The sequence below is a fragment of the Medicago truncatula genome, chromosome 1, assembly GCF_003473485.1.
Source record: "Medicago truncatula cultivar Jemalong A17 chromosome 1, MtrunA17r5.0-ANR, whole genome shotgun sequence".
Taxonomy (NCBI): Eukaryota; Viridiplantae; Streptophyta; class Magnoliopsida; order Fabales; family Fabaceae; genus Medicago; species Medicago truncatula.
Window position 1 is genome coordinate 51,847,155 of NC_053042.1, and position 25,248 is coordinate 51,872,402.

At 32.6% G+C, this 25,248-nt stretch overlaps 3 protein-coding genes across 3 annotated transcripts; all 3 read right to left on the bottom strand.

Annotated features, from left to right (window-relative positions):
• Positions 1-2,719: 2,719 nt before the first annotated feature.
• On the bottom strand, positions 2,720-4,239 carry LOC120577908 (uncharacterized). The gene is made up of 2 exons (XM_039829834.1): positions 4,127-4,239; positions 2,720-3,361 (listed from the first exon to the last, which is right to left on the bottom strand). Exon 2 carries the CDS (start codon positions 3,340-3,342, stop codon positions 2,989-2,991), a length of 354 nt encoding a protein of 117 aa, XP_039685768.1. The 5' UTR covers positions 3,343-3,361; positions 4,127-4,239; the 3' UTR covers positions 2,720-2,988.
• A 5,007-nt stretch (positions 4,240-9,246) lies between these two features.
• Positions 9,247-14,721, bottom strand: LOC11413192 (zinc finger protein-like 1 homolog). The gene is made up of 10 exons (XM_003592439.4): positions 14,403-14,721; positions 14,088-14,168; positions 13,626-13,746; positions 13,406-13,500; positions 11,781-11,852; positions 10,809-11,039; positions 10,534-10,642; positions 10,191-10,377; positions 9,661-9,770; positions 9,247-9,575 (listed from the first exon to the last, which is right to left on the bottom strand). The coding sequence occupies exons 1-9, from the start codon at positions 14,424-14,426 to the stop codon at positions 9,671-9,673; spliced, it is 1,020 nt and encodes a 339-aa protein (XP_003592487.1). The 5' UTR covers positions 14,427-14,721; the 3' UTR covers positions 9,247-9,575; positions 9,661-9,670.
• Positions 14,722-18,400: 3,679 nt separating this feature from the next.
• Positions 18,401-23,010, bottom strand: LOC11419358 (ATP-dependent Clp protease proteolytic subunit-related protein 1, chloroplastic). Its single transcript, XM_003592441.4, has 9 exons — positions 22,760-23,010; positions 21,510-21,625; positions 20,700-20,900; positions 20,470-20,574; positions 20,310-20,372; positions 19,904-20,015; positions 19,270-19,331; positions 18,979-19,167; positions 18,401-18,895 (listed from the first exon to the last, which is right to left on the bottom strand). The coding sequence occupies exons 1-9, from the start codon at positions 22,953-22,955 to the stop codon at positions 18,818-18,820; spliced, it is 1,122 nt and encodes a 373-aa protein (XP_003592489.1). The 5' UTR covers positions 22,956-23,010; the 3' UTR covers positions 18,401-18,817.
• Positions 23,011-25,248: the final 2,238 nt, after the last annotated feature.

Consider the following 25,248-nt stretch of genomic DNA (forward strand, 5'->3'; position numbering starts at 1 on the left):
TGAATTAGTCTTAATAATACAAATAAACTAATTATATCCTCTTTAATTACTATGCTATCATGATCACATATTCATCTTCCTTTAATTTGTTGGAGAAGAAAAGCTGAGGTCTAATCCAATGTTCATTCCATTGTAAGCAATTGGAGCATACATCCACATGCTCAAAAGCTGTTTCATATCCAAATAAATAAATAAACAATGAATTAATATTTATCTTTTGCATATAAGAAATTGAAAATTGGAAGTTTCTCAAATAGTTACCTTAATTTGAAGCTGCAAAAACTTCACATATTGGACAGCTTCCTCAAGCATAGTGCTAATATCCACCTACAATTCACAAACAAAAAAAGTTTGAGAATTTGACCATCTTAACCAATTATTGAGTAATAGTTCAATATTGTTTGTCATTAAGAAAGCTACCTTAGTTCCATTTGGGACAAGAGTTTGCAAGATTCTCAATCTTTCATTTATTCTTTCTCTTCTCCTCTGCACAAAACATGAGGAAAAAACCTATAATGAGAGACATTTAACTAAAAGCAAAGAAAATGTTACCAATACAGTGGTTTAATTGGCATGTACGCACTATTCTTCATCATGATTTTATTAAGTGCATGTTTAAAATTACGATGAATTTGATGAAATCGCGATGGCAAAATGATTGAAATCTAAAGTGTAACATTTACCAAAATCATGATAACATATTGTGATTCAGCATAATTCACTTGAATCCAAATACGCACTAAAGAAATGTCCTTCAAAGGGGACTTACTCTTGCATAAATAAATGCTCTGTGCATCGGTGGCAGGACCACTTCCTGCCTTTGATTTTCTACATAACTTAGGTGCTTCATGTTCTTTTGGGCTTAGAATTGAAGGTTTTCCTCCATTTTGCTCCAGAGAAGAGTCATGCCACGTTAGGCCCTCTTCATTGTGGCTCATAGTAGCATATTTTGGACGTAGTAGCTTTTAAACTTGATACTCTCTTCGACCTGTTTTAACTGTCGTTTTTTTTTTGTAGAAAAAATTATTTTTATTTATTTGTCATTTTCAAAGTTTAATTTAACATTAACTATTTTTCGTCAATAATACCTTAACTATTTATTTCATAGAGAAATAACCTTAAAACGAAAACGGAAAATGATAGGAGGGTGTATTATGATTCTACCTCTAGTAAGCTCCTAAATCTTTTTGTAGGGTTTCCCAAGTTTTAGCTTCTGTCCTCTTCTGAAGTAGGTTCAGAACTTGTCATCATTTCATGCTCCCTCTCATCCCGCAAATTGTTGTCAACAAGAACTAAACATGACCCTTCATGATTAATGCATTCATAGTTTATCTTTTTTGTTAAGTTATGATCCAAATTTTGTGGACTAAATTTGGCATCTTCCATGGAAAAAAACATGGACAAGGAATCAATATTTGTTCCCAAATCACATGAATAGCTTCCTCTACTTATAGTTGAAAAGATATCAGCACTATGATCAGTGCTGGTGCTAATCTCTTGGTAGAAACACATAAAATCAGCATACAACCAAATTATACATAGCATTAAGGGACTTGCAGATTCTTCGACCCTTGCAATTTCCATAAGCATTATGAGACTTGTAGATTCTTCAACCCTTGTAATTTCCAGTTTTTCAAGTTCTAATTTAACTTATCAAGAGCTTATTGTCTTTTTCAACCTTGCTTAATAATCACCAACCCAGTATTAAAAGTATTCTGAGACTTAAAACTGGATAATCTAATAACATTGAACCGAATAGAAAAAACCCATATACGTCACAGAATATCTATATTACCCAGAAACCATACTAACCAACCCATTCAAAATTATTAAATCAATAATTATTTATTTAAACATAAATTGAACCACAATATATATAGATGTTTCCACGATTGACAGGGACTTTTTTTTAGGGTGAGTTCACTTTTCAATTTGATCAACTAAACCAGATCTGGAAAAATAAAATTCATCTTCCGAGTCCAAATAAATCCATCTCAGTAACAAACAAACACAAGAAAAACACACAAATTGGTATCCCGGCTGAAGAATAAAATTGAAGAACTGAGTCGGAATCGAAGACGGAAACATTGGACAGTAAGGTGGACAAATCAAAGAATAAGAATAAGAATAAGAATTAAGAACAGAGAGAGGGGTTTATGTAGGAGTTTATGGTTTTCTTTAGTCTGGTACTGTTGTGGAAGATGAAAAAAATTGGTTCATGGTGATAAAGAGATTCTCATATTTGTTTTGTATCTCTCATAAATTATAGGGCTGAGTCGAATTGAATCGAACTTGTCTGAGTTCGGTTCGACTCGATAAGAATTGGTTCGTTCAAACTCGAGTTTGACACGAATTTTTTTTTTTTTTTTTTTTTAAGCTCGAGTTAGACTCGTTTAATAATTTATTCACGAACAACTCGATTCAACTCATTAAACTCAAATCATTGATATTGAATCAATTTTTAAGTAGTTTGGTAGAATAATACATACTGTACCAGATAATAAACAAAAGAATACTAGTTCCCCTACAATTAATAATTATTTTTCTTAACAATTTTTTTTTTAAATAGTCTCTGGATCATGATTTGCAGGGACTATTTTAAAAAAAAAATTGCAGGGATGAAATTTAAAAAAAAAAAAATTTACCGTCATATTTGCAGGGAGCAAAAGCATATTTTAGCCTTGGGAATATAACCGTCTTGATTGATGGTTGTGAGATTGAAGACAAAAGAAGAAAATCTAGTGATGAAGGAGTATGATAAGGATGTGTTCTTGGTTTGATCTAATGATCAAAAACTAACTTTCCCATATTGGGAAAAAAGTAGCTTTCCCATGCTAAACCTCATCAGGAAAAGAAACTATTTTAGTTCAACCACAAGAAAAATGTCTCGTACCGTGAGATATTACACAACCAAAAACTTATTTCAACAAGTACAGAAAAGATCGTTCAAAAGCAAAATTTAAATTGTTAAGAAACATCTTAACATCTTTAATTGCGGGTAACATTACGGATGAGATGCTCTAGGGCATCGAACCTAGGATCCACAACAGCTTTCACCTTAGTTTCTACCTTGTTGTCAACCATAGTCTCAAGAGAGGCTACTTGAGTCCTAATAAAATCAAAGACGGGTTCAATTGGTGGTAGAGGTGTATCATAGCGCCTACGAACACGACCACGCCCACCACGGCCCCTTCCACCAGCAAGGTGAGCTTGATCGGCTTCTGGATGTTGCGGATATGGTCCCTCAACCACAGGCATAAGAACATGACCACGCCCATGCCCACGGCCACCACGGCCCCTTCGGCCAGCAAGGTGAGCTTGATCAGCTTCTGCCACATGCATTGGAGCAGTTCGATATCCACTTCATAACAAAGAGAAACTTCAGACATAATGTACAGAATAATTTGACATAAGCAGGAGTATTTCCACAACAAGAATTAGGGACATCAGTCCAAATTTATTAAAGTTAATAGGCTAGACCACAGGAAGATAAATGGCCACATCAAGTTAATAGGCCAGAGCTACCTAATTGGGGACAGAAACAATAATTCATATAATTACTTCAAAATAACACCAAGGAAAACATTCATAATATGTATCAAAAACATTGCAGCATTAATTTAGTTCAACACTTCGACTGAGCAACATTTGAAGTCTATTAAGTATCAGAATGACACAGAAAAGACAATAAATAGTGTTACCAAAAACACCACAACAAACACTTAACACAAGGAACAACCAAATCTTGGTATCCAATTTGCACAAATAAATAGACTAAAACTTGGATCGTTCAATGTGGTGTGAGCCACAATGCCAAAGTTCAACGGCTCATGAAGTTCGAAACTAGACCCGGTGTTAAAATTCAATGGCTGATAATTAGTCCATCCCTGTTGATGGTAAACATTTTGTTCGAAAATAGTTAAGTTATCATAGTCGAGGGCCATATTGTCAAAAATCCAATTGCTTTCATTAAAACCACCAGACATCTGTCACCGATAAAGAGACATAGTTGAATTTGATTTAATTAATAAATTAAACACAAATAATCCAACAGCAAAACTGTATATCAAATACTATAATAAAAGATACAAAAATAATGTAAAATAAAAGAATGGAAGAGACAAACCGTTTCAAATTGGAATTGGATGCAGTAAAATGTTGAAGATGAGAAACCAGAAATCCCCAGTAAAACCCAGAAGGAAAATAAATACGACACTTTTAATGATCATAAAAAGTGAGATTAATAGAGATAGATGGAGAGAAAAGAGATCAAATTCTAAATTGATTTCACAAGAAAAAATTATTTTATCATTTTTAGAATCTGATTTCTTTTCTTTTTTTGATTAATAAATTGTAACAAAAAAATCTACCATCAAATTTGTAAATATATTTTTGATAATTTTTTTTTACTAAAACCTTCGTTCAAGGATGAAGGATTCAAATTAAAAAAATGTTTAGTCTACAAGAAATGGAAACAAGTTTAAAAATTAATTTACATGCTAATCCTTAAAATCTTATAATATGTTTATCCTTAAAATCTTACCTGTTCATCCTTAGAAAAAAATGTAAACAAGTGCCAGGTCTATACTTTGAGGGTTCTGTATAATATAATGGTTAAATATGTTTTTAATCCTTATATTTTACGCCGCTTTAAGAATAGTCCTTACATTTTATTAAATGTTTTTAAAATCCTCATATTTTATCTCCGATATCAAAATTAATCTCTGCTCTTAAGTCTGTAACGGATTGTTGATGTGACAGTTAGTGGATCCCAAAATGTAAGGACTATTTTTCAAAATCACGCAAAATGTAAAAATCAAAAAACATATTTAACCCTAAAACAATTAAGACTCACTAACTGTCAAATCAGCATTCCGTTAAAGAATTAACAACAAGGACTAATTTTGATAACATAGATAAAATGTGAAGATTTTAAAAACATTTAATGAAATATAGGAACAATTCTTCAAAGGAGCGCAAAATATAAGGATTAAAAACATATTTAACTCATAATATAATACACATTCTATTATAGATGATGCTTACATTTCTTTAAAATAAATATAAAGAATGTCACATAAAACTGGGAATGAATGAAAATCACCTGTAAACAGGGGGAAAGTAAAAAGTGGAAGTAGAAGGTGGTCCCTCTAAAAAATGGAAGGGAACAGAAATGACTTACTCCAAATTAAATAACTAACTATATAAAGCATAAATAAATGTTGAGTACATCAAAGTCGAGTATATGATTCAATTCGTTTCTCTCAAAAAAAAAAAAAAATGATTCAATTCGTTGATGCTTAAAATACCTCAGACACCAGTTACGAAGGATGGCAAAAATGCAAAATAAACGTTTTTTAAACTTTTTAGATATTCTTAAAAAACTGCAGGTATTTTAAGTTGAATACATCATTTTCATTTATTCAAAAGTTAAATATATTTTGGATCCGTATAAATATAAGGACATTTCGTTTCAGTTCTTCCAAAAACTTTCTTCAACTTTTAGTCCCTATAAAATTTTCAATCACTACTTTTGATCCCTATTTTTAAATAATTTTTTCTATTTTTATAATTATTATTCTTTAAAAAAACATTATAAACATTCTCTGTAAGAAAAATAACAACGTAAAATGTCAATAAAAATATTCGTTTGAAGTTGTATTTTTATATTATTGATTAGAATATGAATTTTTTTGTGTTTTTTACATGACTATTTTTTATGCTTGCGGATGCTATTATCAATTATAATAGAGATTGTTCTTCTATAAAATAAAAACAAAAAAAACACTCAAAAAATAAGAAATAAAAAAAAAAGTGAAGGAGGAACATAAATTACTAAAAGAAAAACACGACTTGTGTAAAGGAGCAACATAAATTACTAAAAAACCTCTTGCAAGATATGAGATTAACAATTGATTATCGTAGGTGATGATACTACATTGTACTGTATCTTTCTTTCTTGCTGCATTACCATAGAGAAAACTCTATTTATTTGAGGTAAAGGATCCATTAACAATACTTGTGATGTTACACCTTGATAATCTTCATTTAAACCCATCAAAAACTTGATGATTCTATCTTCTGCTCTAAAGAACAAATCCACCATGGATAAAGCTTCAAGTGAATAAATCTCTGTTCTTTCAACTTTCAAGTTAATGAAGTCACACAGCATACAAGTATCGAAAAAACTTAATCTTAAAACTTTTTAGTAAGGACAATTTTTAGAATTCTAAAATAAAATTGAAGATAATTATGCGAATATAATAAAAATGCAAACATGAAACCAAAAAAAAATAAAAATGTAAACATCACAGCTTTCCTCTCTTCTAAAAAACTTCAATTTAGGGGGATAAAAATGGTGTTAGAAGGAATTTGACACCCCTTCCTTCCCTTCCCCTTCAAAAATCTCGAACCTAGAGCTACTTGAAGGAAGAAGGAACTAACACCACTTATGCTATGTTCTTTTCTTGTCTTCTTCTGTTGGTTTGTTAAGTGTAGTTGGTCCATCAGCTGGAACCAGAAAAACCTCCTAACCGAAGGCAATGCAAGTCAATGAAGGCAGCAATTATTTTTTTTCCTTAAAACTCGGCATCCGACTTAAGGATTGACCAATCAGACGGTCCAATATATGGCCTCATTTAAAACCAAAGCTAGAGTATAACTCTATGAATTTGGCCTATAAAAATTGATACCGTCGAGAATCAAACCTAAAATTTGAAAGAACACACTCCAATGTCAAAGTATTAGTGGATCAACTCAAATGGATTGCAATTATTATACAATTAGTTTTGCTTCTTCTTTCTTTTCAAGTTATTATATTAATTTTGATATATGTCTGGTCTGACTTCATTAACTTGAAAGTTGAAACTCTTTTTGGTTATTTTTTAAAAGGATTGACATTTTATTTGTCAACCATTTAACTCTTACAGTATTGGATGATTTGAACTATACAATTAAATCCACACGAAGTCAAAAAGGGAAGTTCAAACCGAATGTCCATTTTAATATTGGGTTGAATTTGATGATCTCTTTTCTTTCTTAATTTCTTTTAATTTCAATTCAAGAAATGTAAATTAATTTTTTGTTTGATCAAGCAAAGAAATACTAAAAAAGACCTGAAGAGGGCCAGATTGATTATTATAATTTGACTTGCCAACTTCTCGCAATTTTTAAAGGCGTTTAAATTAGTACAGGTTAAAGTACAATTTTAGTATATGTATTTGTTTCAACTTTGAGCACACAATTTTTCAGATGTTAAGCTAATTAAAGAAGTTTCTACGTATGAAACCAAAACATGATACCGATGGTCAAATAAACAAGCATATATTTTATATATCAACAGTGTGTCAATTCTGAGATTTTTCATATTCTTTTATAATATGACCTCTGAAGAGGTAGTAAGGTTGGATAAGTGGCCATATTCATATACGATAACATTTGACTTTTAGGAGAAAAGAAACACTGAAAATTTCCTTCAACTCTTTTGCATGCGCATTCATTCCAAATCATTCATTATTAGAGAATTATGATGCTCTTTTTATATGACTGTTATAATAGTGATGTAACAACAGCCTAAATCATTCATTATTGGTATATTTTTATCATCCAAATTAACGGTGTTCATACATCAAATGATTATATGATTGGGTTTGGGTTTTGAAATCTAAGATCCAAAGAAAAATGACAACTACTTACAACTGTTGGTCAAAGTGGGGAGGAGCTTGGTTCTATTAAGCAATGTCTCAAATTTGAGTTTTGCAGGTAAATGAACGAAAAAGGAATAAATCATCAATTTAATCATTCTTTTATTAAGTTACTCTCTAAATTATATAAATATAGTAAATAGTTTCTAAATATATAAATTTTTACTAGTTTCTTGATATCAAGAGTTTAGAGACTAAATTGACGGATTTCAAATCTTTTAAAAACTACAAAAACAACAACCAAGTTTTATCCATCTAAGTGAGGTTAACTACATGGATCAAATTATACTATAATGTTCACCGCCGAACACTATGTTTCATACAACATCATCGCTCTTACAGTTGTTTGATAAAAAAAAAATCCTTCAACTTGAGTGATCTTTCACATCACATAAGGCATTTAAGACTATTTACTATTTCAACCATTCAGCTTGAATTCGATGATTCACATATTTTTATATTTCTATGTATAAACCTTATTTAAACTGTGTAGCTTGTGCTATGATATGATCACGAACTTTTACCTATATAATAGAAATACTTTACATTTTGCTAAAATTACACTCTATACTCTACGTTCCTGTCTCCTATCTCTCCAAATCTTTTAGAGACTACTTATTATATTTTTTATTTCTTCATTTTTTTAATAAAAAAATTATAATTTATATTTCTATAGTTTAAGGACTAAATTGAATAGAAAGTGGTAGTTTGAAAACTAAATTGATGATTGATTAAAAAGAAAATAATCGTGGGATGAGCTTGCCTCTGTAAATGGATCCAACCAATTCGACAAGGATTAAACAGAGTTGTTTTTGTCAAAGATATGAAGCATATTGGGGTTGGCCAAGAGATAGGGGTGTGTAAACTTGATGCCTAAAAAGTCTAGAATATAAGGAAAAAAAAAATATACAACTATTTAATGACAACTTTAAAAACAACTCTCTCATAATCACATTGCGCTCTTACTCTCTCCCCATTTCCTTCTCTATGTTGTTTTTGTCCCAAAAATGGTTATACATATGTCATTCCATAAAATATATTGTTAACACTTTCATAGGGAATAACAGTCCTGTTTATATTCCTTCCAAAAAAACAGTCCCGTTTATATATTGTTATAATCCTATCACATTTATACGGAATAACACTCCTGTTTACGACATGTAACGCGCACCTAAATGTCAACTTCACAATATTCTTGTTTATATTATCTTAATTACTGCCTGCCTATGATTTGCAGGCTCAAATGAAACGTCCTACCAAACATTTGCTTCTCTTTTTCCCGAAGGAACTGAAATACTGCTTCAAGAGAAGTCCTACTCCTATCCTAAACCAGAGCGTTAAGGATGTCAACACTAAGTCTAATGTCCTTTATTACACCTCTACCAAAGATGGTGTTTACCTCATAAAGAGGGGTTTAGGTCGCTCAACTTATCTGAGGTAAGAGTTAAAGGAGTTGAAGGAGTTGCAGAACTGGGGTTTAAACCCTAGTGAGGGTAAAAATTCTAACATAATAATTAATATACTAACATTTGAAAAAGGAAAGAAGAAAAAAAACCATAACTTCTATGAACTTGTTCTGTATGAAACAACCACAGGTAGTAAATTTGGAGCTGACTAATAACATGCAATTGCAAATTATATTTGAAACCGTCGAGACAAATTGAGCTCCAAGGTTTGTAATATTCCAGATAATTACAACATAATCCAAATAAGTGAACAACATATAAATCTGAATCTGCAATTACATTTCAAATGGACACCAAAACTGAGGGCAAAGAGCAAATATGGATGGCATGTATCACGTCACTGACATAGGTATTCAAATAACAAGTTATCAACCAGCTACTTGTATGTTTGCCCAAAACAGTGACTCTATTCCAAATAAAGAAACCAAACAGATAAGCAAGCAGTTGAAGCACCGGTAACAAGCAATATAAAAAATAGAGCCGCCAAATACCTTGTGAGAATTAGGGCACTCCATGCAATTCATCATTATTAAGAAGCTCATCCCCAGGACCCCGTTGTACTAGTCTGTAATACAATATACCCATAGTTGCCATGCACGCCCTGCAAATGGATAATAACGACTTCATCAGTTAAAAACTAGCAGTAGACTACATAATTGGAACAGACAGTTCTATATACAGGATAGTGAAACTGAAGCATCAATGTTTGAGTTATCATAGCTCTTTTTCTTTTCTTTTCTTTTCTCTAAGAGCAAGAAGTGAATATAATGTAACTTCTAAGTGTCAATTTGCATCAATACAACCTACAAGCTCCTTTAACCATGGGATATATACTACACAGGCAATAAAATGCCATCTCACTTAACCAGTAGTTCCCCTCTTCACCCTTAACATTATTCCTCACGAGGGTTTACAAGTCACTCAAACATAATTTTAATTGCACAAATTTTAGATTCGTGATTTTTCATCTTTTCTCCTATTATCATTATGTGTATTATACAAGAAGAGGAAAGAGCTCTACATGATTGCAATCAATAGAAGAATTTTTCTGGGGTCCATCCTTGATGACTTTTGATGTCGTGTACGAACTTCTGAGGTTTCGGTCGCATTTGATCCATCTTTCCTTGCAGGTGCAGTCACTGGAAGAGTAGGCAAAGCACTGGACCAGAAAGGAAGCAATGCTCTAAGAAACTTGTGGTGGAATGGACCTACACTTTCAAAGAGGAAATTTCAAATTAATAAATTGAACCAGACAAGTTCAGCACAAAAGACCAAAGAAAGCCAGCATGAACAGCAGATGACATGTCAAATATTAAACAAGCAAATTAAAATATTCAAAATTCAATCAAAAACGCTAATATCACCTCTTTTTGTATACTTTTTGCGATTTGCATCTTCATCATCAGCATAGTATGAGATTTCAGAGTTTTGTCGGTCAACATGGATTGATCCCTTCCTTGTGGTAGCACCAGGCTAAATTATTTGCAATAAAAACAAAATTATGTAAGATAAAATACTAAATGCACAACAAAGTTGCAATTCACATTGGAATAAAACAAGAAAAAAAATTTAGGTCTACTCATTATAATGGAAGATAGATACAAACACAGAATAAGCGCACTTAAAGATATCCTCTTACACCAACTGGACTTGAGCTTTTCATGAAATTTCCTCCTGAATTAGCACCATCTATCTCCACAATATCTGTAACTGAAAGTTTAGAAAGTTCTGATCCATCTGCTGACACTGACTTTCCAAGATTTTCCCTACTAATCAATGGATCAGAAGAAAAAGCAGGCGGAGGACTACGTGATTCTGTCACTGACAACGAAACTGGATGATTTCCAAAGATATTCTTTTCCATGCCAGTCTACACAAAAGTAGGTAAAAACTTGTGAAAAAATTATATAATAAGAAAAAAGAAGAGGAAAGAAATTGTGGTGCATAGGAAAGTAACACAAGAGAAATCAGATGCACTTTTGTAATAAAAAAGGCAACAGATCCAGAGTAATCTCCCACTATAATAATAGATCTGTGGACTGTGGTGCATCACAAATATTAGCACTCGCCATTTCATAAATAAATCAGGTGTGATGCCAAAAACGAGTTTTCCAGATGGATACATTCCTAAACACTGAATATCCGCAGAAATCATTAAGTTGCTGAACTAAAGTGCGATAGGTGTGGGAAAGAGGACAAGTGTTGATGAATAAGAATCTATGATACTGATAGTACATGCATTTGCAAGTAACATAAATTCATGTAATAGGTTCAGTAAGTCCTGACAGTGAAGAATGTTGACATCCCATATTATATTATTTTGCTAAGAATCAATAAGACTAACAAGTGACAAAGACCAGAGACATTATGGAATTCTACAATTATAAACATTCTTCTATTAAAAATCATTTAAGTCCCAATCGTTTCAAACTTATATTCCATAATAGTGGGACTGAAATATTTTTCTGAAAAATGAAATATTTGAAACACCAGTGTATGATAAGTTTTTTCTGGTTTTTGTATATCAAGAAATATACACTATTATAATCTGGAAGAAAAAAAATAGTGAAAAAAAGAGACCCGGCCAAATAGTACCAGTCTCATAAGTTACCTGCAAGATAGCTTCCTTCAACTTGGAATGAAGACGAGATCCCGAATCTTTCACGCTTTTGGGAGGCCATATCTGCACGAGTTGTTTCACCCACATGAGACATAAAACAAAAAAAAACAAAAAATTGTTTCCATACCAATACATGAAAAAAACTCAAAGATTTAAGCATAATTACAATATTAGTTCAACAGGTCATATGTATAATGTATGTAGATAATTGAGTTTCAATTTTCAAAAACATATTGTGCTTTTATTTGACTAAACTACTATTCATGTATGTTATCGAAGACAAGGCATTAAATAATACTTTTAAAGCAACGAGGCATTAAAAGCATGGTTACAATATTAGTTCGACAGGTCATATTTATAATGTATTAAAAGCGTAATTGCAATAACAGTTCAAACAGGTCATATCCTTTCAAATACATACTGTGCTTCTATTAGACTTTTCATGTAAGCCCCATAAGGCATGTCTTTAAATATAATGCTTATAAAGTAACAAGGCACTCGTGAATATGATAGAACAAAGTTTATCCAAAATTGTGAATGTGTATTACTGTTTACTGCATCACTATGAAAGAGGGTTACATGAAAAAAGGGGTGAAACCCTTCCAAGCCAGAGTTAACTCTCGTCTCCAACACCATACCCCTCTCCATTATCCCCTATTCCTTATAACTACTGGAGTGAGTTTTTCTCTCGCCATTACTAATTCAGACTCCCACCTACAACTCCCTCCTAATGCCTCAGAAAGCTTTTGGACCTTTGGGCCTATGAGAGTGGGGTCCTATCAGAATAGCAATATCCTTTTAGAAGTTTCTATCTGCATCTCAACAATTAAGTTTTGTTTAAAAAGTAATGAATAAAATGAAGAGAGTGGGGTTGAGAACTTGGGAATATAGTGTGTCGTTTTCTTTTCTCAGCTTGTACCATCAGTGTTATCAACTGTGGATAACATAGTGGATATGGTGGCCAGCCAAAAATCCACCTTCTAAACAGGACGTTGCCGCCTATGGTAGATACATGGCGGATATAATAGGTGTTGCGGCCTATGGAGGCTGGCAAAAAATCCACAATGGGGTAACACCATGGCGGAAATTGGGCAACACTTCACAATAGTTCTAGGAACCTGGACACCACCAGACTTCTGATTTTACGACATAGATAATCAAGAGACTGTCTTTCAGTTCAGAGTAATTCCTATATAAGTACAACAAGTCATGACAATATTCGCTAGGACAAACCATTAGCTTGAGGTTTTAGATAATCAAGGGACTAACTTTCAGTTCAGAGTAATTCCTATATATTCTTTATGCATTAGCTTAAGGTTTTAAATGAGACACTAGCAATCTTCTTTATGGTGTTTCTATCTATTCTCAATAATTATGAAAAAGAAAGAACAAAAAATAAGGGAAAATAACATAACATTTTGGTTTTCTTTCCCTGTTTGTACACTTTGTTCAAGAAACCTAGAACCCCATGAACGATGTTTTGAAGTTTGAACATAACTGAATAAAACCACATAACATAACGACTATATACGTTAAAAGCATGTACACAGGTACTCTACTTTGAGCTAAAAATTTATTTGCTAGAAAGACTGAAAACATTTGAAGCTGTATCTTACCGAAGTTGAACATGAAGGACACACATATCCTGCTGGGGCAGTATGTGGAGGAAAGCTCTTGATATGAGAGACCAAGCAATTTGTGTGGATAACATCTGTACAAATTTAAATTTATAATATGTAATCAATTGCTGCACAAGGTTTCCCTTTTTAATATGTAATAACGAGTTCAAGTTATAAAGGTTTTATTTCAAAGGAATACAAAAGCAAAACCACATACGCAAGCAACCGAGTCGAGTAGTTTCAGATCCACCCCCCTCTTCTAGAATGGCTTGGCATTGGCAGCATTTAGGCGGCCAATCATACTCCCCATCAATAACCCATTCTGAATATGTCCGTATCTGTGAAAGACGACAAAACAAATGAAAGCTTAACCCCATAAACACCACAGCTCAGTACAACCATATTTGGAGAAAAACACAAACTTCGTTATTGCTTGGGATGATAAATGAAGACCCTCGAAATTGAAATAACGGTTCATTTGATGCTTCAGACAGAAACCATCTTATTATCAATTAATTTATTTATTGTTTTCAAAGATTCGCGTAAGATTGTCGTTATGTATATAAATATTTGAAAATTAAGCAGAGTTTTAGTAATTATGAGTGAAAACGGACAATTACAAAACACGTTATATTATATCTAAGGAAATGTATAATATGAAATGAACACGATAGCTTACCACGCAGATTTGGTGCTCTGGGAAACAGATACATTCTCCACAGACAGGAACTTTGTGAACGAAGCAATATAGCTTAGTAGCCTAAATTAATAGAAAGCCCAAAACCACATTCCATTAGTTCTAACTTTGTAATTCAAATCAACAGAGGAAATTGAATGATGCAAAATAGAAAATGACGTAGATCGCCAGAATCAGGAAATATTGATTGAATTGAATTGATGATAAAAACAAATTACCCGATCTATATTATAATTGAAGCTAACAGAGATGAAGCAAAGAGAATTTAGGGTTTTGAGAAGAGAAAAGAAGAGATACCTTGCGACATTTGCAGACCACCATTGCATTGATTGATTGATTGATTGATTGAGGGATATGATCGAATTAAATCTGATGATATAAATATATGATATATGGATACAAAACTTTTGAGAAAAAATAATTGGAAGGAGATATAATAGATTAGATTAAATCATGAAATAATCATCATAATTGCGAAGAGATAGATTGATTAAGTGAAAGAAATTGTTGAAAATCAAATAGGATCAGCTCACTGCGAATAACCAAACCAAACCCCCTCTCTTCTCTTCTACGTTTCTTACCGAGCTGAGATCCGTTTTTTTTTTTTTAATTAATTTATGAAACTCAAAGAAAGAAAAAATATATAGACCGGGTTCGTGTTCTTCCGGGTTCCAACCGCAAACCTATCTTTCATGTATATATATCATGCATTGTTCCTACCAACCGAGTTTGAAAATTGGTCTTAGTATCCTGTATAGCTTTTCTATTTTTATTAGTAAAATTACATTCATCATCTCTTAACTTCAATCAAATAACTTGACAAAAAAAAAAAAAAACTTCAATCAAATAATGATTTTTTTTTTTTAATCCTTTTTTGCATCATCTTTGGTCTTTTGGTCCGCTTTCATATGGATTTTTAAATATTTATGAAAACATGAGTAAAGCACCCCCATAGGGTTGAACATTAAGAGTTCATATCAAAATAAAATCGTATAATTGAATTTGGAAAGTCGATATGCAAATTGATCATAAAGATAAAAATAACGTGTCAAAGATAAAAGATGACATCATTACCTAAAATTAAGTTAAGACATAACGAGTGTAATTTTGTCTTTTATTTTAATTCTTTTGGTAAATATTAGTAATTATTTTTAATGTTATGTAATGAATGCCTCTTGGACACTTTTTAAAAAAGCCACACAAAAATTGCATAGAAAAAAATTTATTTTTTACACTTTTAAGAAGTTGATTATGCAAGTTTCGATATAGCTTTATCATATTTGGTTCCTTAGCAAGTGTTTTCTAAATTTTATTTTTTGAATGGCAAAGATAATGCTTCCTAAGAATGAGCATGAGCGCTATCGTTTTTTTAGCGTCGGGTAAACACAACTATGTAATTATTGTTATGTGAGAGGAGAGTTTTGTAATCTGGCAAGATTACAACATACTCAAAAACATTATGTTTGTCTTTTTTGACACCATCAATGACTAGTTTGCAATCCATTTCCAATATAACATTGTTGTGTTACAATGCATCAAGTCATTCTAGTGTTCTTTTCATCCCCTAACATTATGTCTTTGTAGCTATCATGACGGCACTTCAAACATCTGATATAGCTCCCAAGATTTTTCGTGTTGCATTTCATAGGCATTCGCCCATACCTACGTTTTGATAACCCTGCGGATGCCACGTTCCATGACCGTAACCATCTTACATCTTTTGTGTGTTGTGTTAGAGACTCCCGTGGTCAATTTATTCGGGCTCAAATGAAATGGCAGCGAGCAAATATGACAGTTTTGGAGTGGGAGACAATAGCCTTACTCGATGTCATTCACTTTGCTTATGTGAATATATGGGATCGGGTTGTCTTCGAGTCTGATTCAGCTACTCTATTGCAAGCTCTATAGTCTTGGGACGATGGTGATACAGAATTCTATGCTATTATATTTATCTGTTATCTTTACATTTCAACTTCAAGATGAAGTTTGTTAGGAAACAAACGAACATGATTGCTCGTACTTTAACTAGAGCGGCCTACTCTTGGGCTAGTCACCGTATCTTTGATTTTTATCCTTCTTGTATTGAATATTGGTTGATTAATATAATAATTAACTTTGTTTTGGTAAAAAAAAAATCTCGAAGGAAAATGTTGCGTTTTACAAAAACTATAAGCACGAAAGCGACAAACGCTTCTTTTTTATGCTATTTCATCCACCAGTACTTTTGTTTTGTGTCAAATAGCATATAGATAGTCCAGATCTCCTCCAGTACTTAATTCCTCCTGTTTCCCAGTCCCTTGCTTGGATGTATGACAAGTGGCATGTAAAAAACCAATGGCTGAGATTAAAAAAGAAAAATAAACATTCCATCCAATGCTCCCTTTCTTCTTCACAACCGTACCTTCCTGCTCTCACGTTTTCTGCTTCATCACCGTCACGAAGACCATAAATTCCGCCGCGATTCGTGGACACTGTATCGTTGTTCTAAACTCTTATTGATAACATTACATCACTTCTGGTTCTAATTGATATTTGAACCCCAAATTGAGAAAGGGGAATATACAGTGGGAGTTTAGAAGCTAATTCCAAGATGGAATTAAAATTGTGATGCAACGGTGATGACGGCGATGATAGCTGCGACAGAGGAAAGAAACATCATGGCGGAGGAAACACCCATCGGTGTGACGGTAGATCACGGTGATGATAGCTGCGATATGACGGTGATGGAGACGACAAGCGGAGATGGTGAGGGATTGTAGTTTTCATGAACAACAAAGACACGGTGGTGGTGGATCACGGCGGAGTGATTTTCATTCATGGTGGCGCTTAAGCTGCGCAAGGGAAGCCGAAAATGTGGGAGGGAGAAGAAGAAGGGTGTACGATTGAGAAAAGGGGAACAATGAAATGTTTGTTTTAATTTTTTTAATCTCGAACGTTGATTTTTTACATGCCACTTGTCACACATCCAACCAAAGGAATAGGAAAATGGAGGAATTAAGTACTGGAGCAGATCTGGACTCGGATATTTGTTGACTTTTCATTGCGTTTCTTACGTTACATGATGAAATAGCAGTCCTCATTTTAAAATGCTCCATATATCTTACTTTTTGTCACACGATTCGTGCATTTTTTCGGCAACATATAGCATTGGGACCGTTGGGCTTAAAATAAAAGTGCATGGATAGCTAAACTTGTAGCAACTCTAATTTTTATTTTTTAATAAGCAACTCTATCTAATTGGTGAACGCTTACACAAAGTGAACTCAATATTTCAGGCATAGCCAAGAGGATATGTCAAATCTAGACAATTATGCCACAAGCCAAGATGATACCCTTATTAGAAATTTAACAATTTGTCCACTACTCCATCAGTTATAAAATATAAGAAAAATTGATGTAATTAGTTCCAAATTTGGTCCACGTACATCAATTTTCTTTTACTCGCTTGTGTTTATATTTTGTAGGTGGAGTGAGTACAATTTTATAATCTACATTACCTCAAAGTTCATGAAGGTCGGTGCGTCATAATTGGCTCAATGGAGAGGCACTAGATCCCTTGTTTTACGAGTAACCCAGGAGGGGGTCCATATTTGAGAATAATTGTGATTAAATTAAGAGAGATCCCACACTTAAATTTATTGCAGAAATCATTCCAAAAGAAAAAAGAGAAAATTTACACTCATTTATTTAGAATTATATTAAGCCTCCAGATTGCACGACATATTCGTTGCTTCACTTTCACGAACATTGGGAATATGATGTTGTCATCCGTTAAGTGCTTGTAAGAACCAACCATTTTCATCATTGTAGGCAACGGTTAAAACTTGTTTATATTAGTACCTTGAGCAGGCTTACACCATGTCAAAATTATAGCCCAGCACCATTAGATATCGCAAGTTCTTGGCTTGATTCCAACGATCGAATAAATTACACCTTTCTTTGTTGCTCTCAAAAAATAATATCATGCTAAAGGTAGCATGATTTGTTGGCCTCCTCTAGTAGTTGGATAACTAATTTTAAAAATAAAAACTGTATATTTTTAAATTTTGCACTTTATTAATAAGATCCACCAAACGACAAATCATTCAAAAGAACCCAAGTACGATTTATGGGTGAAACAATTCTTGGTCTTGCTATAATTAATACAAAAAAATAATAATAATAAATTAAAATAGGTTTATTTTTTTATGGCAGAAATTACCACTTTGGTGAAATTCACGTAATGAAACAAAAAAGATATTACTATTCCCAGCATAAACATTTGAAATAAGAATAAGATGTATAGAATCTTCTAATACGGGGAACAAGGTGTGCATTAGGCTTCAACCCAATATGTAATAAGTATAATGAAACAAAGGTGTATAGAATCTTCTAATGCAACCATGAAGTTCATTCATCATCACATTGATAACGGTTTGATTATTTACAACTTCAGAAAATAATCCTCAAGGCCTAGTCATTTTCTCTAGTTGAAACAAAGCACGGGTAATTCAAGTAATACAAGTACATAACAGATAACCCCCAGAGCCAATGTACAGATACAGACTCTAAACATTAACTGGTGGATGGTGATATTTCCATTTCGTCTTGATATGTGAAGATATCTGCTTGACCTTTCTATATTAGGCGTCGACTTGAACCAAAACCACCAACCTTTAAAGGCATTGGATGCATAACATAACAAGTGACTTAATGTTTTTGTGTGAAATTACCTAACGTCCTGAAGGAGCCGCTTGAGGGTTCCCACCACCTCTCCGCAGTGCTCTTTGAGCACGTATTTCATCATAATTCTGATCAAGAAAGTAATCATAAATAAATATAATGCATGAAATAATTATGGAAAATAAAGATTTATATCAATGATATTTCTTACCCGCTTCTTATATGCATTTTCCCCATCCATTGAATGCATTATTTTGTCAGCGAGTCCGTATTCTATGGCATCCTGTGGTTGGAAATATCTAGTCCTCTGGACGTCTTTAGCAATCTCTTCCTTTGACTTCCCCGTTCCTTTTGCCAACAGCTCAATGTAATACTCAGAATTTGCCTCCAGCTCTTTTGCCTGTATGCATTTCCCAAATATAATCAATAAATAGAATGTCCAAAACAATAATAGAGACAATACAGTGAAAGAAGACAACAAACATGTACACAGTTTGCATACCTTAATCCACATATCTGCAACAGAACCACTTGATCTGTGGACTTTCGGGAGAAATACTTTTGCTGAAATAGAAAAATTTTATAACCCGCAAGAAAAAACAATGATTAAAATCGTGCATCCTTACATTCTGAAGATGTAAAGATAAAAATATGTATACAATAATTTATCTTGCTACTTTATAAAAAATAAAAAACAAAAAACTGACCGAAACGGAAGAAATATCCCTATTCCCTAATTCAAACGCAACACTGAAATGAACACTTTGGAGCCTATACATTAACACTCAATGCAGAAATGAACACTTTAGTCCTTTCTCCAAAAAATATTCATGAATCATATTTATAAAACCTAGAAGGAATCATTGGATGGTAGTTTCAAAAAGACATGATAAATAATTGTAAGAAACTGTTATAATATTGTTCAAATTAGTAGAGAAAGTGATTTGATTTGATAGCTTCCTTAGCTGATTCTAAGACTAATCCCTAAACATTTGGGATTGATTCCTTCAGCCTTGTACATAGCTATTGTACAAATCATTCATGTAATACAGCACAGATCCACAAATCATTCAGTATTCAGATTCAAGAGCAATCAAGCAATATTTTTCAAAAGTTTAACCAGATAGGATACTTACCGGATGAATGTGGCAGTACAGCACGATAACCCTTTTTTCCAAGAGACAGAATCATTGCTGCTTGGCCATACGCCATGGCCAAATTCACAGTGTAGACATCAGATTTGATATGCTATAGGTTGGAAGGGGGAAAAAGTATTAGTAAGAGTAGGTTGAAAGGGGAAAAAAATATTAGTAAGAGTACAAGTTACAGTGAGTTCAAAGTGATAAACCAAAACACAACATTGCGATGTGGGTAAAACGAGTGTGTGATTCATGATAACTTACAGAAAAAGTATTAGTAAGAGTAGGTTGAAAGGGGAAAAAAATATTAGTAAGAGTAAAAGTTACAGTGACTTCAAAGTGATAAACCAAAACACAACATTGTGATGTGGGTAAAACGAGTGTGTGATTCATGATAACTTACAGAAATCATATCAGCGATGGAATAAGCATCAGTTTCTGATCCCACGGTCTCGTTCTTCTCATTCTAATCCGGAAAAAGAGGAAAGAAAGACCATTTATATAAATAACCACATATTATACATTACAAGGAGAAATTTTAGAACAATGACTTTAACACTTACCTGAGTTCCAGACGAATTAATATATACATAAACAGGTTTGGCAGGGTTATCATAATCCAACCACATAAGTTGAGCCAGAATAAGTTCTGTCACAGCTGGTACAATCTGTACGAATCGTAAAAGGGAAAATCAAGATGAGCACAAAATATATTTACATACATAGGCAGTAAAAAGATGAATTTATCAAGGACCAAGATTGAGATAAAAACAAAACATATCAGGATACTTACCGGCATACCAAGATAACATATCCGAGAATCCAAGAGCAAAGAAGGCAAATCCGGTGGAGCATTTCTAGGCCTTCCTGTTCCCCTACCTCCTCTGTACATACTAACACTCATGCTGTGTCTTGAAGATGCATTAGTATCCATGCTAGATACACCACCCATCCCACTATGAGCCAAATAACTTTTGGCAGATGAAATGCTTTCCTGTCAAATCACTAACACTATAAGAACATTTCTGAACAGTTAAACACGCGGTGATGAAATTTGGGCGCTTTGCAACAGTGACTCCACAATCAATAATTAGACAAATTTCTAAAATATATTAGTGACTTAACAAAATATCGAAAGGATATAAAGGCATGTTTGATCCCTTTATATTAGTGACTTAATTGCATGTTTGATCCCTTATGTTTATTTTAGGTTTCAGGTTGGTCCCTTATGTTTTAAAAGTTTCAAGTTGGTCCCTTACGTTTTCAAGTTAATCCAAAACGTTACTCACGTTGGAATAAGTTAGTCCATTCCGCGACATGATATTGAGTTTAATAAAACAAAAAAATTAAAAAAAAATGTTTTAAAACTGATTTTCTAAATAAGTTAAATTCCATCACCCACATTGTTAACCTAAATCTTTATACGGTCTAGTGACGGAAGGGACTAACTTATTCAAATGTGAGTAACGTTTTGAACCAACTTGAAACTTTTAAAACATAAGGGAACAGCTTGAAACTTTTAAAACATAAAGGACCAACTTGAAACCTAAAATAAACATAAGGGACCAAACATGCAATTAAGTCGGATATAAATGATGAGAACCTCTGTAACTCTTTCAGACATCTGATGCATAGGATTGTCTGCATTTATGAACATGTCCATTTGCGAGGGATTAAGACCATATAGAAATTGTGGTGCATTCTTGTAATTGTCCATCACTGCATATGATACATAAGATAAAATGTCAAGGTTAGGGCTAGGCACCCAAGTTTCAAACTATTCAATTGAACTTTAAAAATAACTTGTTTGAATATATTTATCATTTGGGTTAGTTTTCCTCTACCTTCCTGATTTTCTCATCTAAGTTAATTGCAATGCACCAATTTCAAGCCTTACATAATAACAATTACCCAATTCCTATTCCCAAATCTTCTTAAGTAAACTTTAACGTTTAATCCCCCTTGTTCGCGTTGTAGATCTTAGAAACACTGAAAGTGTGATTAGATTAGCCTAAACTTCACATAACTCTGCCCTATATGGCTATATTTTGTTTACAAGCAAAATTCATGATGTTTCACTATTTTCCCTTTCTGCAACTTATGCTGATAATTCACAAACTTCTTTTTGACGAAACTAAAAACAAAAGGCCAAAGCTAAAACAAAATAACATCAAGAAAAGAACATCAACATAAACTAAACAGGAAACAAAGACGGGCCAAGCAAAGTTCCAAAAACTACATCGACAACCAAAGCACTCACAAGGGGAGGAGGAAAACGGTAGCCAGACAACCCCCCCCCCACACACACACCCCACAACGCTGCAAGACCTAGCACAATCCCTCTCATACGTCACTATCGACCCCAACACAGGACAAGTTCCACCCGCCACTCATCTAAGGTACAAGGATGCACAGAGGAGGAAATAATCTTATCTTCTGCACTACTGATTTCCACAAGGAAACGGTAATCTTATCTACATAATTCAGTAAAATCTGCTACTGGTATAAAGAGGATACTAGTCCAATTTTTACTTTTGAAACTTAACAGATGTAAACTGTAGGATTCTACTTAATTAATAAATCCATAAACAAAAAATCAATTCCCCAATAAAATTGATGGAGGCAAAAACGAAAATTATGATAAAATTAAACACTAATAACAACATCATAACTAAATTCGTTTTGCAACACACATAAACAAAATCCCTAAAATAATTCAGACCCAGATTAAAAGTTGCATTTTTTTTTCATTTAATTTATCTCAGAAATCACTATACTAATCGAGACATAATCCAAAAGAGTAAACTAGAATTAGAAAAAATGGAATAGAAAAGAGAGAGAGTGAAAACTGACATCCATCTTTGAGATTTTCCTGTCTGAACTGCTTGGGGATGCGGTCGAGGGAGCAGTTGAAAGAAAAGGACTTGAAGCATCGCGGTTTTCGTGTGGCAGTGGCGTGAGGAAAAGGAAGAAGCTTAGTTCCATGGCGAGTAGTTGAAGAATCGTGGATGAATGGTGAAGAGAGTGATGGTGAGAGCGAAGAAGACATTGCAACCAAACTGGTTAGGGTATGATGTGTCCACCAGCTATTATCTTCTTACACTAATTTTTCTTTTTTCTTTTTTTAGGAAATCTTCTTACTCAATTAAAAGAGTGGTTTGAAATAATCATTACACATAACATTTTTATTAAACACCTCTTATTTTATAAGAAAAATATAAACTTAAAGTTATTTTGAAAAATATGTAAAGTAATATTCATTTTAAAATATTTTTTTTTTAAAATGATATTCATTTTGAAACGGAGAGAGTATATTGTATGATATGTCAACATAGATGAAAGATCATAAATTTTTAAAAATTGAGAGGTCATAAAAAAATAAAAGCATAAATTTTAAGCTTGAAAATTCATATATAATTGGTCAAAAAAGACAAAATTGAAATGAAACAAAAGATTAATAACTAAATTATTATTTAAAAGGCTTAATTGTACCTTTGGTCCACGCATTTTGACCAGTTCACAAAAATGGTTCTGCCTCTTTCAAATCGAACAAAATCGACCCTAAATTATCATGTTTTTTTGCACTTTTAGTCATACCCCCTATTTTCAACTCCAAAAACTCTCATAAATGACAGTTTTAGTCATATCACATATGCTCAATCGTAAAATAAACAAAAAATAAAGCACTTGGGTACAAGTAATCTACTTTATTGAGCAAACTAACCAAAAAATCATAATTTCTAAGACCCTAATTTCAGGTAACATGTTTTTTTTCTTGTACACACGTGTTTTATTCTTTGTTTATTTTATGATTGAGAATATGCGGTACGACTAAAACTGTTATTTTTTTTGCGTTTCTGGAGTTGAAAATAGGGGGTGGGACTAAAACTGCACAAAAAAAAAAACATGATAGTTTAGGGACGGTTTTGTTTGATTTAAAAGAGACAGAACCGTTTTCGTGAGCTGATCAAAATACGAAAATCAATAGTGTAATTTAGCCTATTTAAAATTAAGTTAAGTTAAAGGAGTAAAAATGTAATTTTATCTATAAAATAGATGAGGTCAGTACTCACCACCAAACAAAGATGAGGTCAGTACAATTTAGCTTCTCCCCTCCCCTCTTTACATAAGAAAATAACAATATAGAACAAAATTCATAATTTATTTTGTCTGATTCCTGAGACAGGATCTGTTTTATTTAAATCATCAGTTTCTAAACTTACAAACTCGATCCATTGCATACTTAAACTCAAAATCAAAGCTTCATTGTTTTTGGTAGTGCTTGAAACATAAACAATCAAGTTTGGAGTAATAAATCAGAACTAGTTTCTTCGATTTTGGGGATTAACCTGCTAGATGATTGGACGAATGAGTTACTAACTACTGTTACCTCCGTTCCTTTTTAATTATCACTTTTTGATATTTTACACAAATCAAGACAATCAATAAATGATACTATTTTGATACAATTGTAATTACTTTTACTATAATGACCTTGTTAATTTAACATTTCATTTCATATGTTTCTCTCTCCGCAATAAATATTTAAGGGTAATATTCATAAAAGAGCATTTAACTATGCATTGAACTTTAAAAGTGACAGTTAAATAAAAACAAAAAATTTCTCTAAAAATAACAATTAAAAAGGAACGGAGGAGTATGTTCTAAGGCATAATTACGGAAGCTGATTGCGCTTCCAACTTCATTCAAGGTACTAATTTAACATTTGTTTAAATTAAAGACTAACTTGAATCATTCACGGATGTTTTTATTCATTCCTTCACGGATGTTTTTCCAAGTCAAGAACCCTAATCCCCTTTTCATTTTTTTTTTTTGAACCCCTTTCCATTTATCTCAAACAAAACTAACTTTTTATATATTATTTTTTTTTAATCATAACTGCACATATTCGATTTTTTCTCCTTCATATCTAAATCCCAAACTTATCATCACTTTGTTTTTTTTCATCTACAAAAAAAAAAAAAAAAATTGGATTACACTTAATCATATTTAATTTTTTTTTGGGTCAGTTTGATTCGAGAAGTAAGAGGGGAGGCATTTTAATTGATGGAAGATACTTTAATTAAGATTATGTTTGGTTCGCTAGGGTATAAGAGGGATTTTAAAATTATTTTATTATTTTATCCTTAAATTTATTTCAATAAAGATAATAAAGTAACGAAATAAAACGATGTAATCAATAACAACATAAACGATGGATTAATGCATTAGTGAAAGGGTTGTTACAACAAGTAATAATAAAAGTTGTTAATAATATGGAATAAAAGTTGTTACAAGATAATATTACATATAATCTAATAATAAAACAAATGTTGTTATAA